This window comes from Calonectris borealis, chromosome 1, assembly GCF_964195595.1.
Source record: "Calonectris borealis chromosome 1, bCalBor7.hap1.2, whole genome shotgun sequence".
NCBI lineage: Eukaryota > Metazoa > Chordata > Aves > Procellariiformes > Procellariidae > Calonectris > Calonectris borealis.
The window spans coordinates 64297174-64317519 of NC_134312.1; the positions used below are offsets into that span (position 1 = coordinate 64297174).

The 20346-nt window shown below is 41.0% G+C and overlaps 2 protein-coding genes and 1 long non-coding RNA gene across 4 annotated transcripts in view; 2 read left to right on the forward strand and 1 right to left on the reverse strand.

Moving 5' to 3' along the window:
- The window catches only part of RAB19 (RAB19, member RAS oncogene family), a 13587-nt gene extending 12766 nt beyond the window's left edge, over nt 1-821 (forward strand). For both annotated transcript variants that reach the window (XR_012674790.1, XR_012674792.1), the window contains one exon: nt 742-821. The gene's annotated coding sequence lies outside the window, so the exon portion shown is untranslated. The remainder of the gene's footprint in view (nt 1-741) is intronic.
- The window catches only part of MKRN1 (makorin ring finger protein 1), a 21880-nt gene extending 2407 nt beyond the window's left edge, over nt 1-19473 (reverse strand). The window contains exons 1-6 of the mRNA XM_075157877.1: nt 18868-19473; nt 10987-11115; nt 7439-7665; nt 1730-1956; nt 1029-1243; nt 208-318 (exon numbers count right to left, since the gene is read on the reverse strand). Coding sequence (XP_075013978.1) covers nt 208-318; nt 1029-1243; nt 1730-1956; nt 7439-7665; nt 10987-11115; nt 18868-19040 — 1082 coding nt within the window. The 5' untranslated portion in view covers nt 19041-19473. The remainder of the gene's footprint in view (nt 1-207; nt 319-1028; nt 1244-1729; nt 1957-7438; nt 7666-10986; nt 11116-18867) is intronic.
- LOC142085724 (uncharacterized) lies at nt 5030-7347 on the forward strand. Its single transcript, XR_012674800.1, has 3 exons — nt 5030-5143; nt 6547-6630; nt 6776-7347. It is a non-coding gene; the product is annotated as an uncharacterized LOC142085724 (long non-coding RNA).
- Nucleotides 19474-20346: the final 873 nt, after the last annotated feature.

Genomic DNA, 20346 nt, shown 5'->3' on the forward strand with positions numbered 1-20346 from the left:
TATAGAAGGGAAAGACTGAGGTCATAGAACACAAGAATAGCTTTGCGGCTGTGTGGCTGCATGCATCTGTGGGCAGATAGGCAAGGACGCACTTCACATGTGGTGGTGGAAAGGAGGTGCGATAGGGCTTTACATCAACACCCTTCTTCTCCAGGTGGGCCTTTTTCTCTGCTGTCTCAACTTGACAAAAGGCTGCAGTGTTCATACCTCATTGCCTCCTTGTATTTCTGAATGAGTTTCTGCTTCTCTTCCTTCTCCTCCACCCAGTACTCACTTGGAATGACAAAGTTAGATGTGATCCGACATTCTGGGCAGGACCTGGGGAATGAACAGACTGCGCTGCAAAATTCCACATTATAGGGCGCTCCCTCTCCTATATAACAAGTCATGGCATATATCCATCTTTAAAGATGTATTGTACCCACGCACCTGCTGTATGGGCTTTTCAATCTAGATTCTCGCTTATACATGAAGATAACCTAAACTCTCTTCTTCAAGAACTCAATGGCAATGGCAGCTGGTCAGCTTGTCTCAGAAAAGCTTGAAAAAACACTTCACACAGACTCCTTTTTCTTTAGAATTAAATAAATTTATTTTGGTTTGATTTCTGTATTTATTTGATTGGAACTTTGTTTTTTTAGAACAGCCTTTAAATGGAGAAATGTTTTGTCAACTAATTAATGAACTAGGGCGGTAATGAATTAAGAAGCATACATTCTGAACTGGTTAATCTGTTTTCAGATTCCTGGCTGGGTGTCCAAGACGTAAACAGTAACCATTGGACAACATGCTACTAAATAAATGAAAGTTATTTTCTACTATTAAGTGAGTTTTGCAAACTTAATCCATATTAACCAAATCAGAGTGTAAATGTTATCCCTAACAATTATTTCACTTCCAAACTAAAGTTAGTATGCATTAAATGCAGTCTCTGTGCAGTCTGCATCTGGAAGTCTGTTGCAAGTTGTCACAAGTTACTAAGTTCTTCCATAGTAACAAAGCACAATCGAAATGGGAAAGTGCCTCACTTTATAATCTTGCTCTCAAATTGTTTAGCACTCCTCCACTTGCGGATGCACTTGAGACAGTAAGTGTGGCTGCAGTTGGAGAGGATCCCAAAGCGGCGCTCACTAGGATTAGCTTTCTCATACACCACCTCCATGCATATCCCGCACACCATGTCTTTACTACGCTGGACGGCAAATGAAAGCTCCATGTCCTTCTCGTGAGCTTCAATGCAAGACTGAAAAGGAGAGACAAAGAAAACGACTACAGAGATAACTGGTCACCTGGTGAACTCTAAGCAGGTTTTTAAGCTCAGTTTTACTCTGCTGTTTTTCATAATGAATGAAGTATGATTAAGCTGAAAAATCTTTATTCTAAAAAAAATTGCTCAGATAGTGGGGAACAATGAATTCAGAGTTCAAATTCCTTTCTTCAGACATTGCTTTTAAACATGAGAAAGGCAATCTAAAAGGCCATCTAGTTTTATTAGGCAAAGAACAAAGCTTTAGTATCCTTAAGCAGACTGCTCTCCCAGCACAGATAAGGAAACCCAGCTGCTTTTGAATATGGCCCTGACAGGAAACAGTCCAGTTTACAACAGGAATTTCATTCACCGCCTGACCTGCATGCATCTTCAAATGAAAGGGAATTAGCGACAAGTGATTGCAGGGAGCTAGGAAGCAATCACTTAAAGCTGTTTAACACCAGACAATTATTTGCTTACCTTTATGTGCTGGGATCTCTGTGCAGCATCAATTGGATGCAAGACCTGCAGTCCACACATATCACACACATCCCCATGGATATACACGCAGTTTTCTCCATAACGACATTCTCCTACTGCAGCATAGGGGCACAGCTCCTTCTTTATCTCCACATCTGCTTGCTGCTTTTCATATTCTTCCTCAATCACCATTTCCTGCAAGGGCGCTTCAGCGCAGGAAGGAGCAGCTGGGAACAAAATTAAGGACAGTAAGCAATACACTCAGATTTAGAGCACTGGGCATGAGAATACATTGTTTTAATGCAAACTAATCTTTGGGTAACCCTGCTCAAATTATCCAAAGAGAATAATAAAAACAACCAAGGTTCATTTCAGTCCAAGTTTCACACACCCTCAACCTGAGCTAACAGTTATTTTCCCACTCAAGAAAACACAACCAATTTCTTCATCCTTCAACCCAGACAAGACTAAAGCTATCAAGGTTTCAGCGGTCGGATTCAGATCCATTTACAGGCTAAGTCTGCACTAGAAAAATCTCACTAGTCCTCAGCAGCTTAAGTACATTTTTATACAAACTCTGGTTCAGCAACAATTAAATAAGGTTACAAATCTCTCACTGCTTTGAGAATCAATTCCACACCAGCTAAAGTTAACAGGCTTTTTCCCAGAAATTACACAGCTGAAGCAATAAAGGGGTATCCAGCATAACAAAACATTAGTACAGAAACACCACACCAGCAGTTCCTTATGTGCAGGTTAATTAGCATGTTGTTGTTCCGCCTGAACAACAGACTTTCACTTCCAGACCCCCATGCGCCTGTATGAATGATACAAAAGCTGTGTCCACACCTCTCACCGAACTAACTCTATTTGAGATATTTGCCAAAAACCCTATCCTGGACATATATCCAGTCTATCAGTCATAAACCTAGCTTTAAGAAACTGAAATTCAGGGCATTTTCATTGCATTCTAAGGTAGCCATTGGTTTTGCAAAATTCTGACTAAGTAAATTCACTTCTCTAATACTAAATTGAACTGAAATCTGTATCATTTCTCTTCCCCATTTAGACAGCTTCTGCTTAACACTTCTCCCTATACCTCTTGAACATATGCTTGTCTGTGTCACCAAACAGCCTTCTGAGATCATTACGTAAGTAGGATGATAAACTAAGTTACAAGACAAAAGCAGTCAGTTTGAAACTGAAGATGTAATAAACACAAGAGAACAACAAAGCATTACTATATTCAGAATAAGCACCAGGAAGAACAGCAACTGGAGTAGCTGTTACAAGAGTAAAAAGTCATCTATGCCATACGAAAGTGTAACTTTTATAAGTTGTTTGAGCATTAGATTTGGTGAAGTAAGCAAAAACTGTCAAAGGCATACTTGGATCAGTAAAAGTAAAGGACAGACTCCTTCTGAAAAAGAATCAGAGGCTGCATGCTCGCATAGTTTTCATCCCCACGGAGCAGAGATACAATAAGCATGTATCAGCCTGTTTGGAGATACAGAGAAAAACAAAAAGCAGGTCCCTGAGAGCTCACAGTTTTGAGGGATGAGCAAATATTGGAGATTAGTATAGGAAGAGATTAGCTCTCAAAGTAAGTTCAAGTCTGCTTCTTGAACCATCTCTGTCCTTAGAGGTCACTTGCACTGATCTTGGATCAGTCTGTTTGCTAGAAACATACTTTTCAAAAGCAAGTGAGTGACAGAATAACAAGTCAATTGCCAACTGCTTTCAGTAAGAGATTCCCAACGAAAAAATCCTCATTACCTCTTCTTTCCCATGAGTTCTAGTGAACTGGCACCAAGAAAAGTAATAAATAACCATATACTAGGCTCCACGTACTCTTCTGAGTAGCTGAACATAATATGAAAATTTGTACTTATTAACTGAAATCCGCCTCCCCCCCCCCGTTTGAAATCCATGGTCTCCACTTCCAAAAGTAGTCAAAAATCACAACTACCAGTCAGTTTCTATTCTCTCGACTGTCATTTTTGCCAGTTTTTTTTCTAGTTAATGCTGTTACAGATTTTTTACCTAGCTGATTCACATGACTTCTGACATCTTGTTTGACCCTTACTGAGGAAGCAGTTTAGTATATCATAGTATAGATGGGCAGAAGCCTACTAGACAGACAAATGCAGCTGAGTTTCAAAGGAATCGAGTGACACATACTACTTTTAATGCAGCTAGCAAGATGATCTTTACTTAAGGCAATCCTATATCCCTGGAAAACACATACTTTGAAAGAAGAGGCATATTTGAAGCTTCTCTTAACAGAAAAATTTTCTAGAGTCACCTGCACTCCTCTCAAGGATATCTTTTGTCAAAACTTTATTCAGTAAGGGTTTTATTCATTTAAAAAACAAAACAAAACACACAAAAAAACACCCCCAAAACACAACCACACCACCCCCCTTATTACTTGAGGTTCTTTGAGAATAAAGGCTTTGAAGTCTTACCCCTCCAGAGACTGACTTAGAAACCCATTTATTTACTATGCTGGTCCACAGAAGATGAGAGCAGAGCTTCACATCTTGGCACAAAAGAAAGTACACAGAGTTGCTGCTTAAAAACAAACAAACCAACAACAACAACTACTTAAGTCAACAAGCACAGTACACAGTACAGCTACTAAATTCCAGCCCAGTCCACAATACCATCCTTGCACAAAAAAGTACAACCAGTTCTTAGTGACTAGACATCCAGACAACAAGATACAGATCTATGAATGTCAGTCTTTAATAATGGCTCTGGGTACTTCTATAGTATGAGAGGGTGGGAGAGGGAAAAACATGCTAAAAGTGATGTTAGTTTTCCAGTCCCGGTCTTCTGTGCTATCCTGGCACACTTCCCCTCAGCAAGAGCTGTATTTCTATGAAACAAAAATTACATTAGTATTTCCACTTCTGAATGTCTCAGCTTCCATAACCTAAAGCCCTGCACGCATCTCCTGTAACTACTGCACTATATCTGCTATAATTTTGCTTCCTCTTTGAAAGCAAAATTAGAGAAACTCACAAGACTCCATTGCCTCGGTAGTTCTGAATCCAACATCCCTCACAGAGCACCATTTATTCTCTACAATTCTGTCTGCTGTTTTCAAAACCACTAATCTCCAGCAGGTGGATCCAATCCCTATCTTCTCACTGCCCATTTCACAGTCAACACAGCTAAATTCATACTAGTAAAAAAACTGGTTCATTACCTTCAATTCACACACCACCTGCTTTCACTGTAGGACACGCTTTGTAGCATCAAGTACATTCATCTTATAGGAAACAGCCACCCAATTCAGAGTGTCTCTTACATTTCTGCCTTTCTACTCTCCCTCAGTTATTCCAGAACATATAGCAGCAGTAGCAGCAGAACAAATATGGAAGTGTGGTGCCTCTGTACATCAAACAAGTGAGTATCTGAAGAATCACCACTACTGTCTTCATTAGGTATCTTCAGGATATGAGGTTTAGTCCCACATCAGAGAATCATCTGCATTAGCAGAAAGTCTTGTATCATAGTAAAAGATGAGCATTATAGCCCAAGCTATGCATGGTTAAACTGCCAACCCTGAATCTTCAGCATTTGTAAGACAATTTAAAACACACAGGCTTCTAGCTAATCCTGAGAAATAGATTCCATTTTCAAGTTTCCAAGAACCTGTACATTTCTCCAGGCATTTGACAAGAATATTCTGTAAGGCTTTAAAGTATACACTGTGGAACACACTGTACACATCCCCCTGATCACTACAGCAAAGTTCTTCATTTTTATAGCTTAATAAAGACAGTGGCTTCAGAAAAGTAAAGTTTTTAAAATGCAGCTTTTAAGAAGTCACCGTAGGAATTAGCATCATGTAGCACTGTTCACAACAGAAACAGCTGAGTATGCTTGTACATTAAAATACATCAAATTTCAAAGGATACAAACCAAGAGAATTTGGAACAAGAGTCAGAGAAAAGAATGTTATTTAACTTATGCTGTGCCACCCATAAAAAATAAGCCTGACCCCCTAGAAAAAGGAACCGCTTCAGTAAAACTAAGTGAGTTAAAGGTATAATGAAACACTCTTGCGCTTCAGGAATTTAGGAGAAAGCACCAGCTCTCCTATAAGCAGTAGGTATATTTAAAAGATCTCCAGCTGTTCAAACTAGCAATGAATTGATTCCAGTGGAGGGCCAACCAGCCATTAAGGGTACTGAAGCACATGAAGAGACTGAGGAAACTGGACTTGTTCAGCTGAAGAAGCAGTCTTCATTCAACTAGCTAATGGAAAGATATAGGGGGAAAAAAAGAGCCAGACTCTTCTCAGATGTGCACAGGACAAGAGACAGAAGGCAAGCTGAGGCAGGGCAAAATCCAATTACATACTAGGAAAGTGTTGTTCACGTTTTGAACATCTCTGAGTATACAGATTCAACTAAACAAAGCCCCTGGCAACCTGACATAGCTAACCCTGCTTTGAGCAGGAAATGAACTAGATGAAATCTAGAAGTCCCTTCCAATCTAAATTATTCTATTTTGATTAAAAGATTAAAAAAAGGGATTCTTTGTCTCAATGGACACAGAAGCTCTATCTTTTATGACAGTAAGGTGACATATTAAAAGGTAGAAGACAAGTTTTCATTCCTTTCATTCCATTCCATACCCAAGTCACAGATACACCAAACAATTCCATAATCAAATTTCTCAACGATGCTAGCAAAATGTTAATGTTGCTCAACCATTCCCTTCCTCTTCACCCTTCCTCAAATCAGATCAGAGCAGACTCTAGCAGCACCCTGTAACACTGAGAAGGTAATTCCTCTTTTCAGATCCAAAAATATGAGTAGTGCTGTGGAGACAAAGAAGTATAATCTGAGCACTGTACGACAACTTCAAACTCTTCTGGACACAAGGTGTCCGTTTTGGATTCAAACAATTATGTGAATAGTCATGGCCATAAGCCTTCAGAGAGAGCCAAATATTAGAAATTATGCTAAAGTAAACACATTCAGCCTATTTTTCACTTAAAATTTAAGTCTTTGTGCTATCTTTCTGCAGGGAAAGCAGATGACAAGTATGCTACTTAAAACAATCTAGTGCCACACGATGAGCTGCTTCAATCTCATTCTCAACATGAGCTGTCACAGTATTAGGAAGTCAAGTCTGAGAAAGGTAACTAGAATAGATGATTTTCAGCCTCTGGTCTAAATTGCTATGGGATTCATGAAAGCAAGCATTAGGCTGCAATTCATTCTACAGGAATCTATACCACCACTGGAAAACCTTAAAAGATTGAAAAAAAAACCGCAAACAAAAAAAAAAACAAACCCCAATAAACAAACAAAAACCCCCGAAAAAACAAAGGCAGCAGGTAATCTTTCCAGAGTAGTGATATTAATTGCATCACCAATATTTTCTTCTCCCATCACATATGCAAACTAAACTTCAAAGAAGGAGATGCACCAAGTCATTCAGAGCCATAACAAGAGGAAGCCAGTTATGCAGAGACTATCTTTAAGTACACCTGGTTTCAGGACATCGGGACAGCAGTAGTAACTGATGTGGAACAGTCCAACTATTCACATGAGAAAAGTCAAGCATAACTTAAGGACAGATCACTTAAAGTGATTAACAGCTGTTTTTAACACAACCAAAAGCATGAAAATAAATGCACCACATATAAACTGTTGACCCATGACAGAAATTTACTGATCAGCTTACCACGTCCACAGTATGGCTGCCCAGGGACAAACTCCACAGCATTCACCCAGTCTTCAGCACCTACTCCTGCAGCTGCCAGATCGATATTTTCATCTTCTATCTCAGCGATAATTTCTTCAACTGTTTCAGGGAGTGATGCAAAGTCTGAGGATACTGAGGGATAAATTTTTGCATCTGGATTCACATCAGTCACTTCTTCCTGCTTCAGTGGCTTGGTATGTTCATATCTAAAAAGTTAAAACACATCATGTCAACTCTTCACAAAAAAAAAATACCTCCATAAAGCAGCTCAAGGGATCAGAAATAAACTGATTAAGATGTAAACATGCTATTCTGAAGAAGGACCTAGAAACTGACTGGAAAAGAAAGCCACTGATGAGCCTTTATAGAGATGTGCTTCCACTTGTGTCATCTATCAGCACTCCTAAAGGAAACAGAAGGTACTCCATGATTTTGGAGGAAATAGAGCAGCATGCAAAATTCTTACTTAACTCACATAGAGTGAGCTTCAGTTATTTCCAAAACTGGTCACGTACCTATTATGCATGTGCAGTACTACTGAATGGGATAAATTAGTTCATTCAGCTTTAAAAAGAGAAGTCTAAAGGCAGATACTGCTGTCTTCAACTACCTTGTGGGAAGCTACAGGAAAGATGCAGCCAGATTCTTCTCAGAAGTGCAGCAATAGGATGAAAGCCAGTAGACACAAGTCCAAAATGGGAAGTTACAATTAGATATTAGGAAAAAAATTCATTGTAAGCGTAGTCAAACACTGGAACGGGTGCCCAGAGAGGCTGCACAATCTTCATCCTTGCAGATAATCAAAGCTTGACTGGACAACGCGTTGGGCAACCTGACCCACGCTGGCTCTGCCTTCAGCATGGCTGAAGTACTTTACAAAACTTCACAATAGATGTTCAGAAGCCTCTTTTGAGGCTTCTTACGTAATAGTGAAAGACAAAAAGCCACATACCATTGGACCACATGTTCTTCCTGCTGTGGTAAAAATAACTGAAACAATGCATGGAAAACAGTATGGTGACAAAGTAAAGCACATCCCCTTGTCAGCAAATACTGTTGGTAAACGCACAGAAAACACTGCTGAAGATTTGAAGAAACAAGTATTAGAACAAATTTCATAGTGTGGGAAGTTTGCTGTACAGTTGGATGAAAGTACAGATGTTTCTAAAATGTGTCAGCTTATGATATTTGCTAGATTCTGTTTCAATAATGAAATACACAAAAAACTACTTTCTGTGAGCCACTAAAGAAAAGATGTACCAGAAGAGATGTATTCTCAACAAATGACTTCTTTAATAAAGACAAAAAGGTGTACTGGAGGTGATGTACTCTCAACAGTAAGTGACTTCTTTAACAAAACCAATGTTTTATGGAAAAACTGTGCAGATGTAACCACTGATGGAGCTGCTGCTTTGACTAGAATAAAAAAAGGATTCCAGGGTAAGATTGCAGAGATAGCACCACACCAGAAATTCATTCACTGCATAGGCAGTTCTTAGGCAAGATATTGTAGCAAAGGTGGAGCCAGAAGCACACAAAGTGCTATAGAGTGTCATCAATATGGGTAATTTTATAAAAACAAGACCTTTAAACAGCCACATCTTTACAACGCTTTGTTATGAGATGGAGAGCGACCATGAAAATCTTCTGTACCACACAGAGGTTTGCTGGTTATCTTGTGGCAAAGCACTTAAAAGTTGTCGAAGATGAGTTATGCATTTTTCTTTCACAAAAAGACAAGGGTTCCAGATTTGCTGACCTTTTCCGTGATGACAAGTCGCTGTCAGTAGCATGCTACCTAGCAGATATTTTCAAAAAAAATAAACACACTTAATCTGTCCCTTGAAGGCAAAGGTGACGTTTTAAGAACAAGTAACTGCTTTTCGAAAGAAGCTTGTGGTATGGAGACAATATTTTGAAAACAGCTGTTCCAAAACATTTCCACCATTACACGATTTTGTTGCCAAAAACAATGCAATTGTGTCAACTACAAAAACTCTCTTATTTGTACACTTAGAGAATTCCATTTCCAAGTTTTTTAACATGTTTAAAAATCCTCCAAAGAGTTTCAGTGGGTTTTGGACCTATTTGTCAAAAATACAAAAATGCAACATCTTCCAATTAATCTGCAAGAACAGCTGATTGACATCAGGGAAGATGAAATTTACTAGCCAAATTTTAACAAAAATCTTTGCATAATTGGTAGATAGGATTGAAAAATAATTATCGCATCATATCAGTGCATTAGTAAGTGCAGTCAACAATGCACTTCTTCCTTTTGGATCTACATATCTCTGTGAAAGATCTTTTTCAGCTATGACAGCCATTAAAACTAAGTACTGAAATAAACTGAACTTAGAACGAGACTTTCAAATCACTATATTACAAAACATTAAACTAAGATTTTAAAAAATAATGAAGCATATTCAGTCAATATTACCATCAGTAAAAAAATATTATTACTAATAAGGCTTTTAGTGAGAGCAAAAATTGTTTTGGACTGTTAATAAAAATATAAAATATTGTTTATTTCATCTTTATTACATCCTTTTTAAAATTCTTGGTTTTATAATGTACCTAATATATTAGTGCAATAGGGGGTGCTTAAAAATTTTTCATTGATGGGGTGCATGATCAAAAGTTTGGAAACCACTGATCTATATGATCAAGAAAGCAACATTGGCAGATAGAAGGCTACAGAGAGGCTTATTTTTGTTGCCTTTCTTATACATAGTAATCATGGATTAAACATGAAAGTAAAGCTAACTATGAACTACCACATGAAGTCATGATGCAAATACTTAATCATGCATTAAAGCTGCAACAAGTCAGAATGTTAAAACTCCTGATAAATTTTAATAAAGCGAACTTAAAATGATGCAAACACCCCTAAGCCTTTGTAAAGCTTTGCCACACTAGGAAAGCATCCATTTCCTTTCTTCACACTTTTTTTGTTTTCTTTTTAATAATTTCAATTTTAATAATTTAAGTCATACTATGTTTTCATAATGTAGGGCCATTTTGTATAGGCAACGTTTTAGAACCCACATGACTACTCTCCGGTTACTTTTCCAAAATGGCAGTTCAAGTGCCAGAGTAGCAAGTCCTGAAGAGACACACACGATCGGGGGGGAAAAAAAAAATTCTTACCTGTTCAGGCTTTTATGATCACTTACCAAATGTAACTCAGTTCCATCAGTTCAGCTAGTCTGAATGTAGTCTCAGATTTCAGTTAATTCATCTACTCATGTTATTAATAAACAAACAAAAAAAACCCCACACCCTGACAACTAGCACTTTTACAAAGACCAGTTCTCTTCTCGCTTATTTATTTGCATAGCAAAGCAAACACTATAGTATTTAGGAAGAGAAGGCAGTTTGTAAAAAGAAGCTATTTTTATAAACTTCTGAAGTTGCAATGAAAGAGGAAAATGCTTTAAGATTTATTGCCTTTCTGTGAGCTCTCTACTCAGGGACTCGTAGAGTGCAATTACTCCCCTACAGGAGGATCAACGGCATTTCTTTACCTGCAGCGATCTCCGTAAGCACAGCAACCTCGCTGGTAATACCTGCACACCATGGCAGACTGACTAGTGGAGAGGTCATGGGAGTAGCGACAGTTGTCTCCTTCCTTGCAAACTCCATGCATGAAATATCTGTAAGACAGAAGATGACTATGAATTAAGGAGAAGCACTGAAGCTGTAAAACTATTTGGATTATGAGTTATTCTATAAATCAAGGTATGCTGAATTAAGAACACCACTAACGACTCATGGGACCACATCCCAGTATATACATACAAATAAGAACATCTGAGAAAAAATTACATCTTGGCTATTCCGTTGAACTGCACTGCACATTTAGGGACTTAGGCTTACAAAGGCCTGAAAAAACCTGCAAAGCAAACCTTATCCTGGGCTGTGACACAGAGAGGAAAGCGACTTGGACACAGTAGATGGGGACAAAGTTTTACTTGTAGCTCCTGCGTTCTGACACCAACAAAAACCTTAGTGAAGCCCACTACTGAATCCAAGAATCAAAATCAGCTACACCCTAAACAAGTTTCCTGAGGGCTTAAAACTATTTTGAGTTTGTAAATATTTCAATCAGAAGTAATTTCCTCTCCAAGAATACAAAACATGTTTGTGATGAATAATTACATCTGACAAAACATACACATTAGTTTTTGCCATAAGAGCCGAATAATCAGCAGAAGCACCCTACTTCAATACTGTGCTGCCTGTCTTGAAAGGATTGTACAGTTTCAAAGCTTTTGAGGACAGTTTACTGAATTTTAGCATGTCAAGTAATGTAAGTTTAATTGAGCATCCTCAAATTCAGCTATTCAAGAAAACTGAACAGTTATTTTCCATTCATTTTAATTTTTAACCTAGAAGACACAAGCTTCTTTAAATTCAAGGCACTGTAACTATTCAGATTCAGTATGTTCACATCAAAACCACAACCGAAAATACAAGTTTAAGTACATCTTTCCCAATCCACATAGAAGAAAGGAAAAAGGAAAAAAAAACAGAAAAAACCAAACCTATGTAAGAACCAAATCCATCAACGTGTGTTTACCAACATTTCAGTTAAGAAAGAGAAGCACTGGCCCCCAGATAGCAACTAAGTTGCAAACCCTGAACTCATTGGAAGTATCAAGACCTGGTAAACATGACAATTTGTTAGGGTTTAGGTCTCAAACAAAACACCACTTGAGGGAAGATTGAGAAGCAGATTATACCTTTCTAAGCCCATCTTGCTGCTGAAAGGGGCAATCCTGCCCTCCTCCTGCCGCACACTTCCACCACTTTCCACCACTTTCCGTTAGTATTACCACATCTACGCAGCCAGCAGAACCAGGTCCTCCAACCAGCTGACTGCACAGCCACACAGCAGTACAGCCAGCACAGGAGATGGAAGAATCAACTTTCAGCAGCCCAAACTAAGGTTAGGATAGCTCTTCACAAAACAGCACATTCAGGTCGATATTCCTAAACTTAAAAGGTGTCAAGTTGTGGAATTGCATGAACTTCTGCATAGGTACTTAGTCTGCTATATTTTTAAGAAGTCAGATAAATCAAAGTGAACAAGTCACCAAATGACATAAGCAGAGCTACATTTATAATCCAGTGCTAGGGATATATTAAAACCTGAGGCCAGTCTTAAGAGAGCTAATAACCCTCCATGTGCAAAACCAGCGGCGTATTCAAGGTACTAAGAACAAAAAAATCTAAAGTGGTTTTATAAACCACCACCTGACACTTGCCATCAGGCTGCAATTCGCACTCAAAACAATCACCTGTGTGTACACTGTGGCCGCACAATAACCAGATAAGAAATGTGGTCCTACATAAAAATAAGTGGTATAAGACCAAGATGAGGCTCTGCAGAATATTCTCCCCAAAGAGATTAGTACCGTGCCAGGTTTGCCAGGTGGCTGCACGAACAGCTACACCAGCACACACCAGGAATACGGTATTGCAAAACCAAAACAGAAAAACCCACGCTCTATAACCAGCTCTCTCCACTGTGAACAAAAAAAAAAAAGGAAAAAAAAAAAAAACATCACCAATACACCAAACCCCCCCCCCCCCCCCCCCCACACCAACACAACACCACAACCTACCCACAAACAAACCCATCTCAAAGCCAAAAAAACCAACCCATGAACTCGTGGAACCAGAACATAACTGGAATTTCTGGCTTGCTTGTGAGAAATGGGAGTCACACCAATAGGGTAAAAAATAATTCAGGTTGTTAAATATTTGTTCTTTAACAATTGTTATCTCCACCTTTTGCTTATTTCCACACAGCACGGCTTACCCCATGCGTTGGGGCACGCAACTTCATAGCCACCTGCTGACGCAGATCAGGAAAAGGCTTCAGACGTAACCTGAAATTCCTTTTGCTGCCCCCATGGTTATTTTTAATCTAGATCAGATCACCGCTCAGCCCTACTGCACAGCCACACTGCTACTTAAGCCAATGAAGTGTTAGGACATCACTATGGCTGAAATAAGTGACTAAGAGAAAGGCACCCGCCCAAAGTGAGGACTTCTGTTGGAAAGTACTTGGTCAACATAACTTAGCCTAAATACATAAGGCTCAAAATTAGGCTCTCCCACTGCTTGTTAGACAGAGGAAATAGACCTCCAAGTCCCCTTCCTTCTTTCCCAGCTTACGTTAGAAAATCCTCTGCAAATACAGATTCTGTATAATTTGGAAAGTTGTTGCAATTCATTACATCAAGATGGTAGGCTATAAAGGGAAAAAAAAACAAACCTGAAACACTCACAAGCTCAATCTAATTCACACGTCGCTTTTAAAGGCCTGCAATCCTACGCAGCAAACTCAGCATCATTTGAACAAGAAGGCTGGAGTGGGAGGAGAGAAAAATGTATTTCTCTAAGGATTCCACCAACTTCCTCCCCCCGGCCAAGAGGTAAGATCTTTTTACTTCAGGGTCGCAAAGAATTTAACATTTTACATACGAAATTGCGGTGTTTGGCTAAAATATGCTTTGGTCATGTCAAAAAATAAAGAGTGTGCATTATTTTTGGTGAAAGGTAACAAAACTTCTATTGAAGAGCATGTTTACATATACAGGGTATTCAATTTAACTGTAACTTTACACAACAGCAATACGAGCCTCTTGTTTCTGGTTATAGGAAAAAAGGATCCTTAAAACTGAGAAATACATGAGTTACCTGCCTCACTCAGTGACACGTAGGATATCTGAAATTTGCATTCTGTCAAGCAGTCAGAGAATACATATAATTTCATCTGAAAAAGTAAAACTATATCAAGACAGATTTTCTCCAAGTGTCTATGACGCTGTTATCCCAAAAGCACTTATTCTGGCAGCAGTGCTCTCTGTCTTTCCTGTTCAGATATTCTAGCATAATTTGGTGAGGCTGCATGGAGAACCGACCAGAGAACTCATCAGGGTCCAAACCCTGTTCAGTTCATTGCATGACTGTACAACACTTGAACGATACCAACACATGGAACAACCACCCAGAAGTAATAATTGCCTGCACTGATATTTTATCACTGAAAAATGTTTCAACTCCTGTCTAGTTATGGATGCCTTGATCAAAATAGCATATCCTGATTTTCATGGGATACTTAAAAATTAAGGTCATAGAAATCAGGCTTTACACATCCAAAGTCTCAAGTTGTAGACAAGATCCAGTGGGCATTTTTTGGAAATGTATAGAGGAAACATTTGTCCAAGGCCATAAAGCTAATCATGTCTCCAACTCCCTGGAACTTCAACTGCTGTAGAGAGGTCAGATGTTACAAGTGCTACAATTAATTTACTAGAATACTTAAAATTTTCAAGTTTATCCAAGTTTCAGCAATTTCCATGATGCTTTAAAAGTATAATAATCGACCAAAGATTTTGTTTTCCACTGCTAGATTACTTCTATTACTTGCCATAAGCTAGAGAAAAAGAATTTGCAATGCATTTATCAAAAAGACAATGCAGTGTTAAACACATATAACTGCAGTCTAAAATTCCGAACATGTACCAGCTTTTTTCAGATGCTTCCTTCTATATATTAAGCCTTTACCCCTGTAATCCTAGTAGTGAAATTAATATACAATACTTCTTTCCATAGCTTCTGAAGCTTGCAACAGGTTTGCTTATTCAGGTATGGTTTGTTCTTTACTTTAGGTCCACTTGATTCTGCTGTCTGGTAACCCCATTTTGTTTATTGAACTACTGGTTTGGCTGAATTAGAATGTCACACCCGGCAACAGGCCTTCTTCAAAGACTGAGACATTGCCATGACTAGCAAAGGGGGACCCTTAGGATAATAGCCTACTGCATTCATTAGCTTCTTCAGGTGCCATACAGAGACTGAGAATTCCCAGGAAAGAAGGTAGCGGGGAAGAGGCCAGGCACGCTGTTCTAGTACAGCACGTGGGTGTTCAGCCACATGAGTTAGTAACCTTAAGAAAAAAGAAAAGAAAAAAGAAAAAAAAGGTAGGTCTTAATAGCATTTGTCTCCTTGTCCCTTCTTCTCCATAACCTCCTTCAGCAAGAAGCTAGTGGGGGATCCAGAACAGAGCAGCTAAGAAAGGGGCAATACAAGCAGGCTGTTAAGAGGTTTGCGCTCCACATCTTATCACTAGTGTTGCACTTGAATTAAGGAGGCGTACTTTACCGATTCAGATTCTTCACATTAAAAGACAGATAAATACCTGACCGAGGTTTTCAGAAAGAACAGCAAAGATACAAACATGTAGACAACTCTCAAAATACACCAATTAGTTGCTAAGGGTTTTATTTATGTTCAGTTATTAAACAAACAAGTGAAATGTAATCTATTTATGTCAACTTGATGACCTTAACTATTATTGCTTGACATCTGGAAACACAAATATATGGAGCTAACAGTGTCAAGTCTTTGGAAAAAAATGTTGGCTACACCACTGCTCAGTAAAACCACGTATCCATCTGAAACTGGAAGGACAAAGAAACTTGGTAAGGACCACGGTTCTTTCTCTTATTTCAAACATATCAATAACAAAAGGATCAGAATATCAAATAAGAAGTAATGGATTACAGTTTTACTCTCCTGCGGTTTATTCCAGATTAAAAGTTTATAAATTATTTACACATAACAAAAGCCGTGAAAACTGCTAAACCATAGAAGCAATGTAAGAAAATTATTTTTCATCATCTCTTAAGGAACATGGTGAATTCCTACATTTCACCCTGAGACTTCTAAACTTTAGCTGCAAGAAAAGCAGAAGGGTAACATCTGTAAAACTAGATGTCTAGGAGAAATCAAAGTCCTTCATCTTAGTCATTGTGTCTCTCACTCTGAGATATCAATCACATTCATCCCAAGGATATCGCACTGGCATAATACTACTCATTAGCCAACCAATTTATTATATCAAGTATTGAAAGGAGCAGCAAGAACTTATTCTACTAATTCTAAAACTTCCAGTTCTGATAAAACAGCAGTATTCCTTCACCAATCATGAACTGCAAAGTATTTATCCTGAAGAGACTACTATCTCCCACAAGTTTTTCAGGCAGCATTTACTGTCATCCATATGATGATTCAAGTAAATAATGCCTATAAACAAATAGAATTGTGCAGCGCTACTCAAAACAGAAACTGCTCTACCTACTATATTAAAAACCTGCATTTTGAAATTCAACCCCTTCATCTCACAGTTAAATCCTCAAGCTCTTTTACAAAGGTAAAGTGAGATTTAATAGTAAGAAATATATTTTTCTGAATATGAATACATCCTATTGAAACCAAACTTAGAAAAACAAAATTCTTATTACACATTCCCAGAAGTTCAATTCGAAATTGTTAATTTCACTTTAAAGTCTGAGGAAAGCTGGTCTGCCTACAACCTGAATGGCCCCCTAAAAATGAACAAGTAAATAAGCAAGCAAGCAACGGGGTAATTGGGAATATTAGTCAAAAAGAACAAAGAATGGGGAGGTTCATTAGGTCCAAAGCTGAGACCTTATTTTTGTTTAAGCTCACATTAAAGCACATTAACCGTTACAAAAGAGTAGCTTTAACTTCCCACTAGTCCTGAATGTTTGTAAATAAATATATTCATTAGACAGACTGCACGATACATTAAACAGACTCGCTGCACGGCATGACGCTGATGAACTTGACTGCTTCTGTACTACGGCAGTCACTGTCTTCAACAAATTGACTGACTGTGCCTGTTACCTGAGAAAATACATGTATATATATCTCTCTCACCAATCCATTTCACCTAATTGAGCCTTTCGATCTTCAGAAACAATGAGCCAATCTATATAGAGGGAGCACTAACCTCTACCCTTGCAGCTCACTTAAAAGCTGAGCTAAGCATCATTCCCGGGCATTTCCTCATCACTGGCCTACGTTTAACTGCCCTGCATCAAATATTAACCCGGTTATTCATAGCAAAACTCTTTGCATGCAGAAGTACTCGGAGAGAGCTGAGAAACAGTGCTTCTCAAATGGACACGTTAACAGTGCATTAACCAAAATAAACAGTGATTGACAGTTAACAGGAGTGCTTTGAATACTGCCGGGCATTCTTCACGGCACAAAAGAGACACGCAGCAAGCAAGCTCCCTGTGAAAGCCAAGCGACGGTTCTTCATACTGCTATTTGAATCTGCAATTGGCATAAATGGAAAAATATGCAGAAAAGATATAAATCTCGCATCAAGATCCAGAGCCTCTTCCTTTCTGCCCAAGGGATGTTCCTTTTTGCTTCCAAGTGACTTGGAATGTATTTGCCCAGAAACATATTCAGGTTAAACGTAATTTATATTTTTATTTAAATAAAAATATAAAAATAATAATTTTTAAAAAAGAAGCAGGAGATGCTCCTTGATGGTAATCTTGGATTACCACTTGCTTTCATATAAACTAATATATTTCTATATTCACAAAAACTGTTTTATATTCCTTTCAGCCTGCAAACAGGCCAGCAGCATAAGTTTAAAAATAGTCCACCTGGCAAGCTTTACAACATGCAGTATGATTTGCATAATCCCATATAAAAGACTTCTCAGAAATACAGTTTAACGGAAAATACAAACAGAAAATGCCGCAGCATACAGCATCTTAACGTAACACGGAGCAGCACTCCCTACATTTTGCGGTCTATCATGACTTATTCCCATTCTCTGGTTTAATAAATAATTCTTGCTATATCAATCACGAATTCATTTCCATTTTAAAATTTTTATTCAAATGAACATGAATTTAAATCATTTTGTATTTCCTGCTTTATGGCATTTTCTGGAACGCGGTTACAGGACTTCCATTCTAGTGTCTCCTTCACACCGATCACTGCGGGCATATTTTCACACAATAAATAGCGGCCCACACCATCTTACAAGGAGCCAGCAACGCTTCCGAGCCCCCTGGCATGGCAAGGGGACGGCGGCCACACGCCATTTGCAGAGCGGAGCCGCTGGGAACACCCTCCCGTACGGCAGGGGCAGAAGAAAGGCCACAGCCCGCACCGCCCCCGCCCGCGGGTCCGGCTCCAGCAGGCTAGGCCCGGAGCGCGCTCGACACCAGCCGGTACTTCCGGCAACGGGCCTCCGCCGCCGCCGCTGCACTACATCCCCCACAAGGCCCGCCGCCGCGGCCGCTTTCCGCCCGGAGCCGCCGCAGGGCGCGGCGCGGCCCGGCCAGCTGCGCAGTTTGCCGCAGGCCTCCCCGAGGGCGCCCGGCGGGGCGGGGCGGGGCAGGGCGGGAAGGGGGGGGGGGGGAGGGGGCGCTGCGGCCGCGCGCTGCGCGTACGTGACCGGGGGGGGAGGGGAGGGGAGAGGCGCTGAGGGAAACGGCCGCGGGGTGGGGGAAGGGCGACCGCGACCGCCCTCCCCCCCAGCTGCGGACAGCGCGTACCTGCAAGTGACCTGCTTGGTCCAGCCGCCTCCTCCCGGCCCCGCGGCGGGGGGCGGCACGGCGGCGAAGTCGAAGGCCGCGGCCGTCGCTCCTGCGGCCGCTGCGGCAGATGTTCCCAGGGCCGCGGCCGCCACGGCGCCCGCCGTTGTTCCCAGAGCCACCGCCTCCGCCATTACTGTTTATCCCACACGGCGGCAGCACCGGAACTTCCGGGAGCACATCCTTCCGGCCGGGCGGACGGGGCGCAGGCGGGCGGTGGCGGGGCGGAGCGGAGACCAGGCGGCAACGGTCAGCGGGGCGGCTGAGGCGGGGACTAGCTCCGCCCCCTCCCTCCCGCGGGACGGCCACCGCCCCCCCGCCGAACAGCGGCTCCGATTGGTGGAGGGGAACGTCCAAGCGGGAACGTGCAGGGGAGGGGGGTCGCCGGGCGTTAGCGGCGCGCGGTGCTGCCGTTGTCCACGCGCCGCCTCAGTAATTTAACAGCGTGTTTGAACCTTCGGTCGCGACCGGGGGAAGGCCTCCTCGGCTGCACCGCTGAGGACCGGGCCCAGGCGTAGCCCGGCTGCTGGGCCTCAGAGGCCGCCTCGCCCCAGTCAGCCGTGAGGCGCCGCAGCGCTCGCCTGATGGGGTGGGGCCTTCGGAGGCGCCCAACTGCCGGCCTGGGCTGCGCCGGTTGGGCTGGCTCAGTTAGCGGCGGGAAACGGGCCTTGCCCTGGAGGGGAGAACACGTGACGGCAACGTGGCGCCGGCTGCGGGGAGTGGGGGGGAGAAAAACGAGCCAGTGGCGCCTCAAAAGCCCAGACCGAAAATTGGCACTAGGCTACCGGAGAGTTCAGTGCTGCTAATTTGGGGTGAGAAACATCACGTCCTTCTGCTGTAATAAATCCTGGTTGTGAAACTACTGTTCGCCTGATCTGCATTGTGTCCTTGTCTTCTTGCTGCCAAGAGTCTTAAGCCAAGTACTAGACACGGCCCAAAAAGGCAGAGTGACAAGCAGGGATGCAGGGGCAAGGTGAAGCGAGAAGTCTGTTGGTGCAATGTTACTGATATTTTGCATATCTATTTGAAAATACATTAAAAAATCAAACATACCTAAGCCATCAGTCACTTCAGAAAATACTGAAATTAAGCCTTTGTTCTAAAAGTAGACAGTAGGACACCATCCCAGGATTGCAGGACTTTAGGAAGTACACTAGAGAGGTCAGAAGGGGTAAATCTGTGTTCAGGTTGCCTTGAAACAATGACTTAAGTGCCCTTGCATGACCTGAAGAATGATGTAATGTGAGTGCATTTGCTGGCATCTTCTGCAGTATGCAGAGCCGTGACCTGGGCAAACAGAACTCTAAAGTAAAAGGCGGTGAAGTATACATACAGATTGTAACAGACTTCAAACCAAGGTAAGGGTATGCATCAGAAAAAGAGACTGCCAAAAGATGAACTTCACAGGATTTGGTGGACAGAAGTCCGGTCACAGAGATG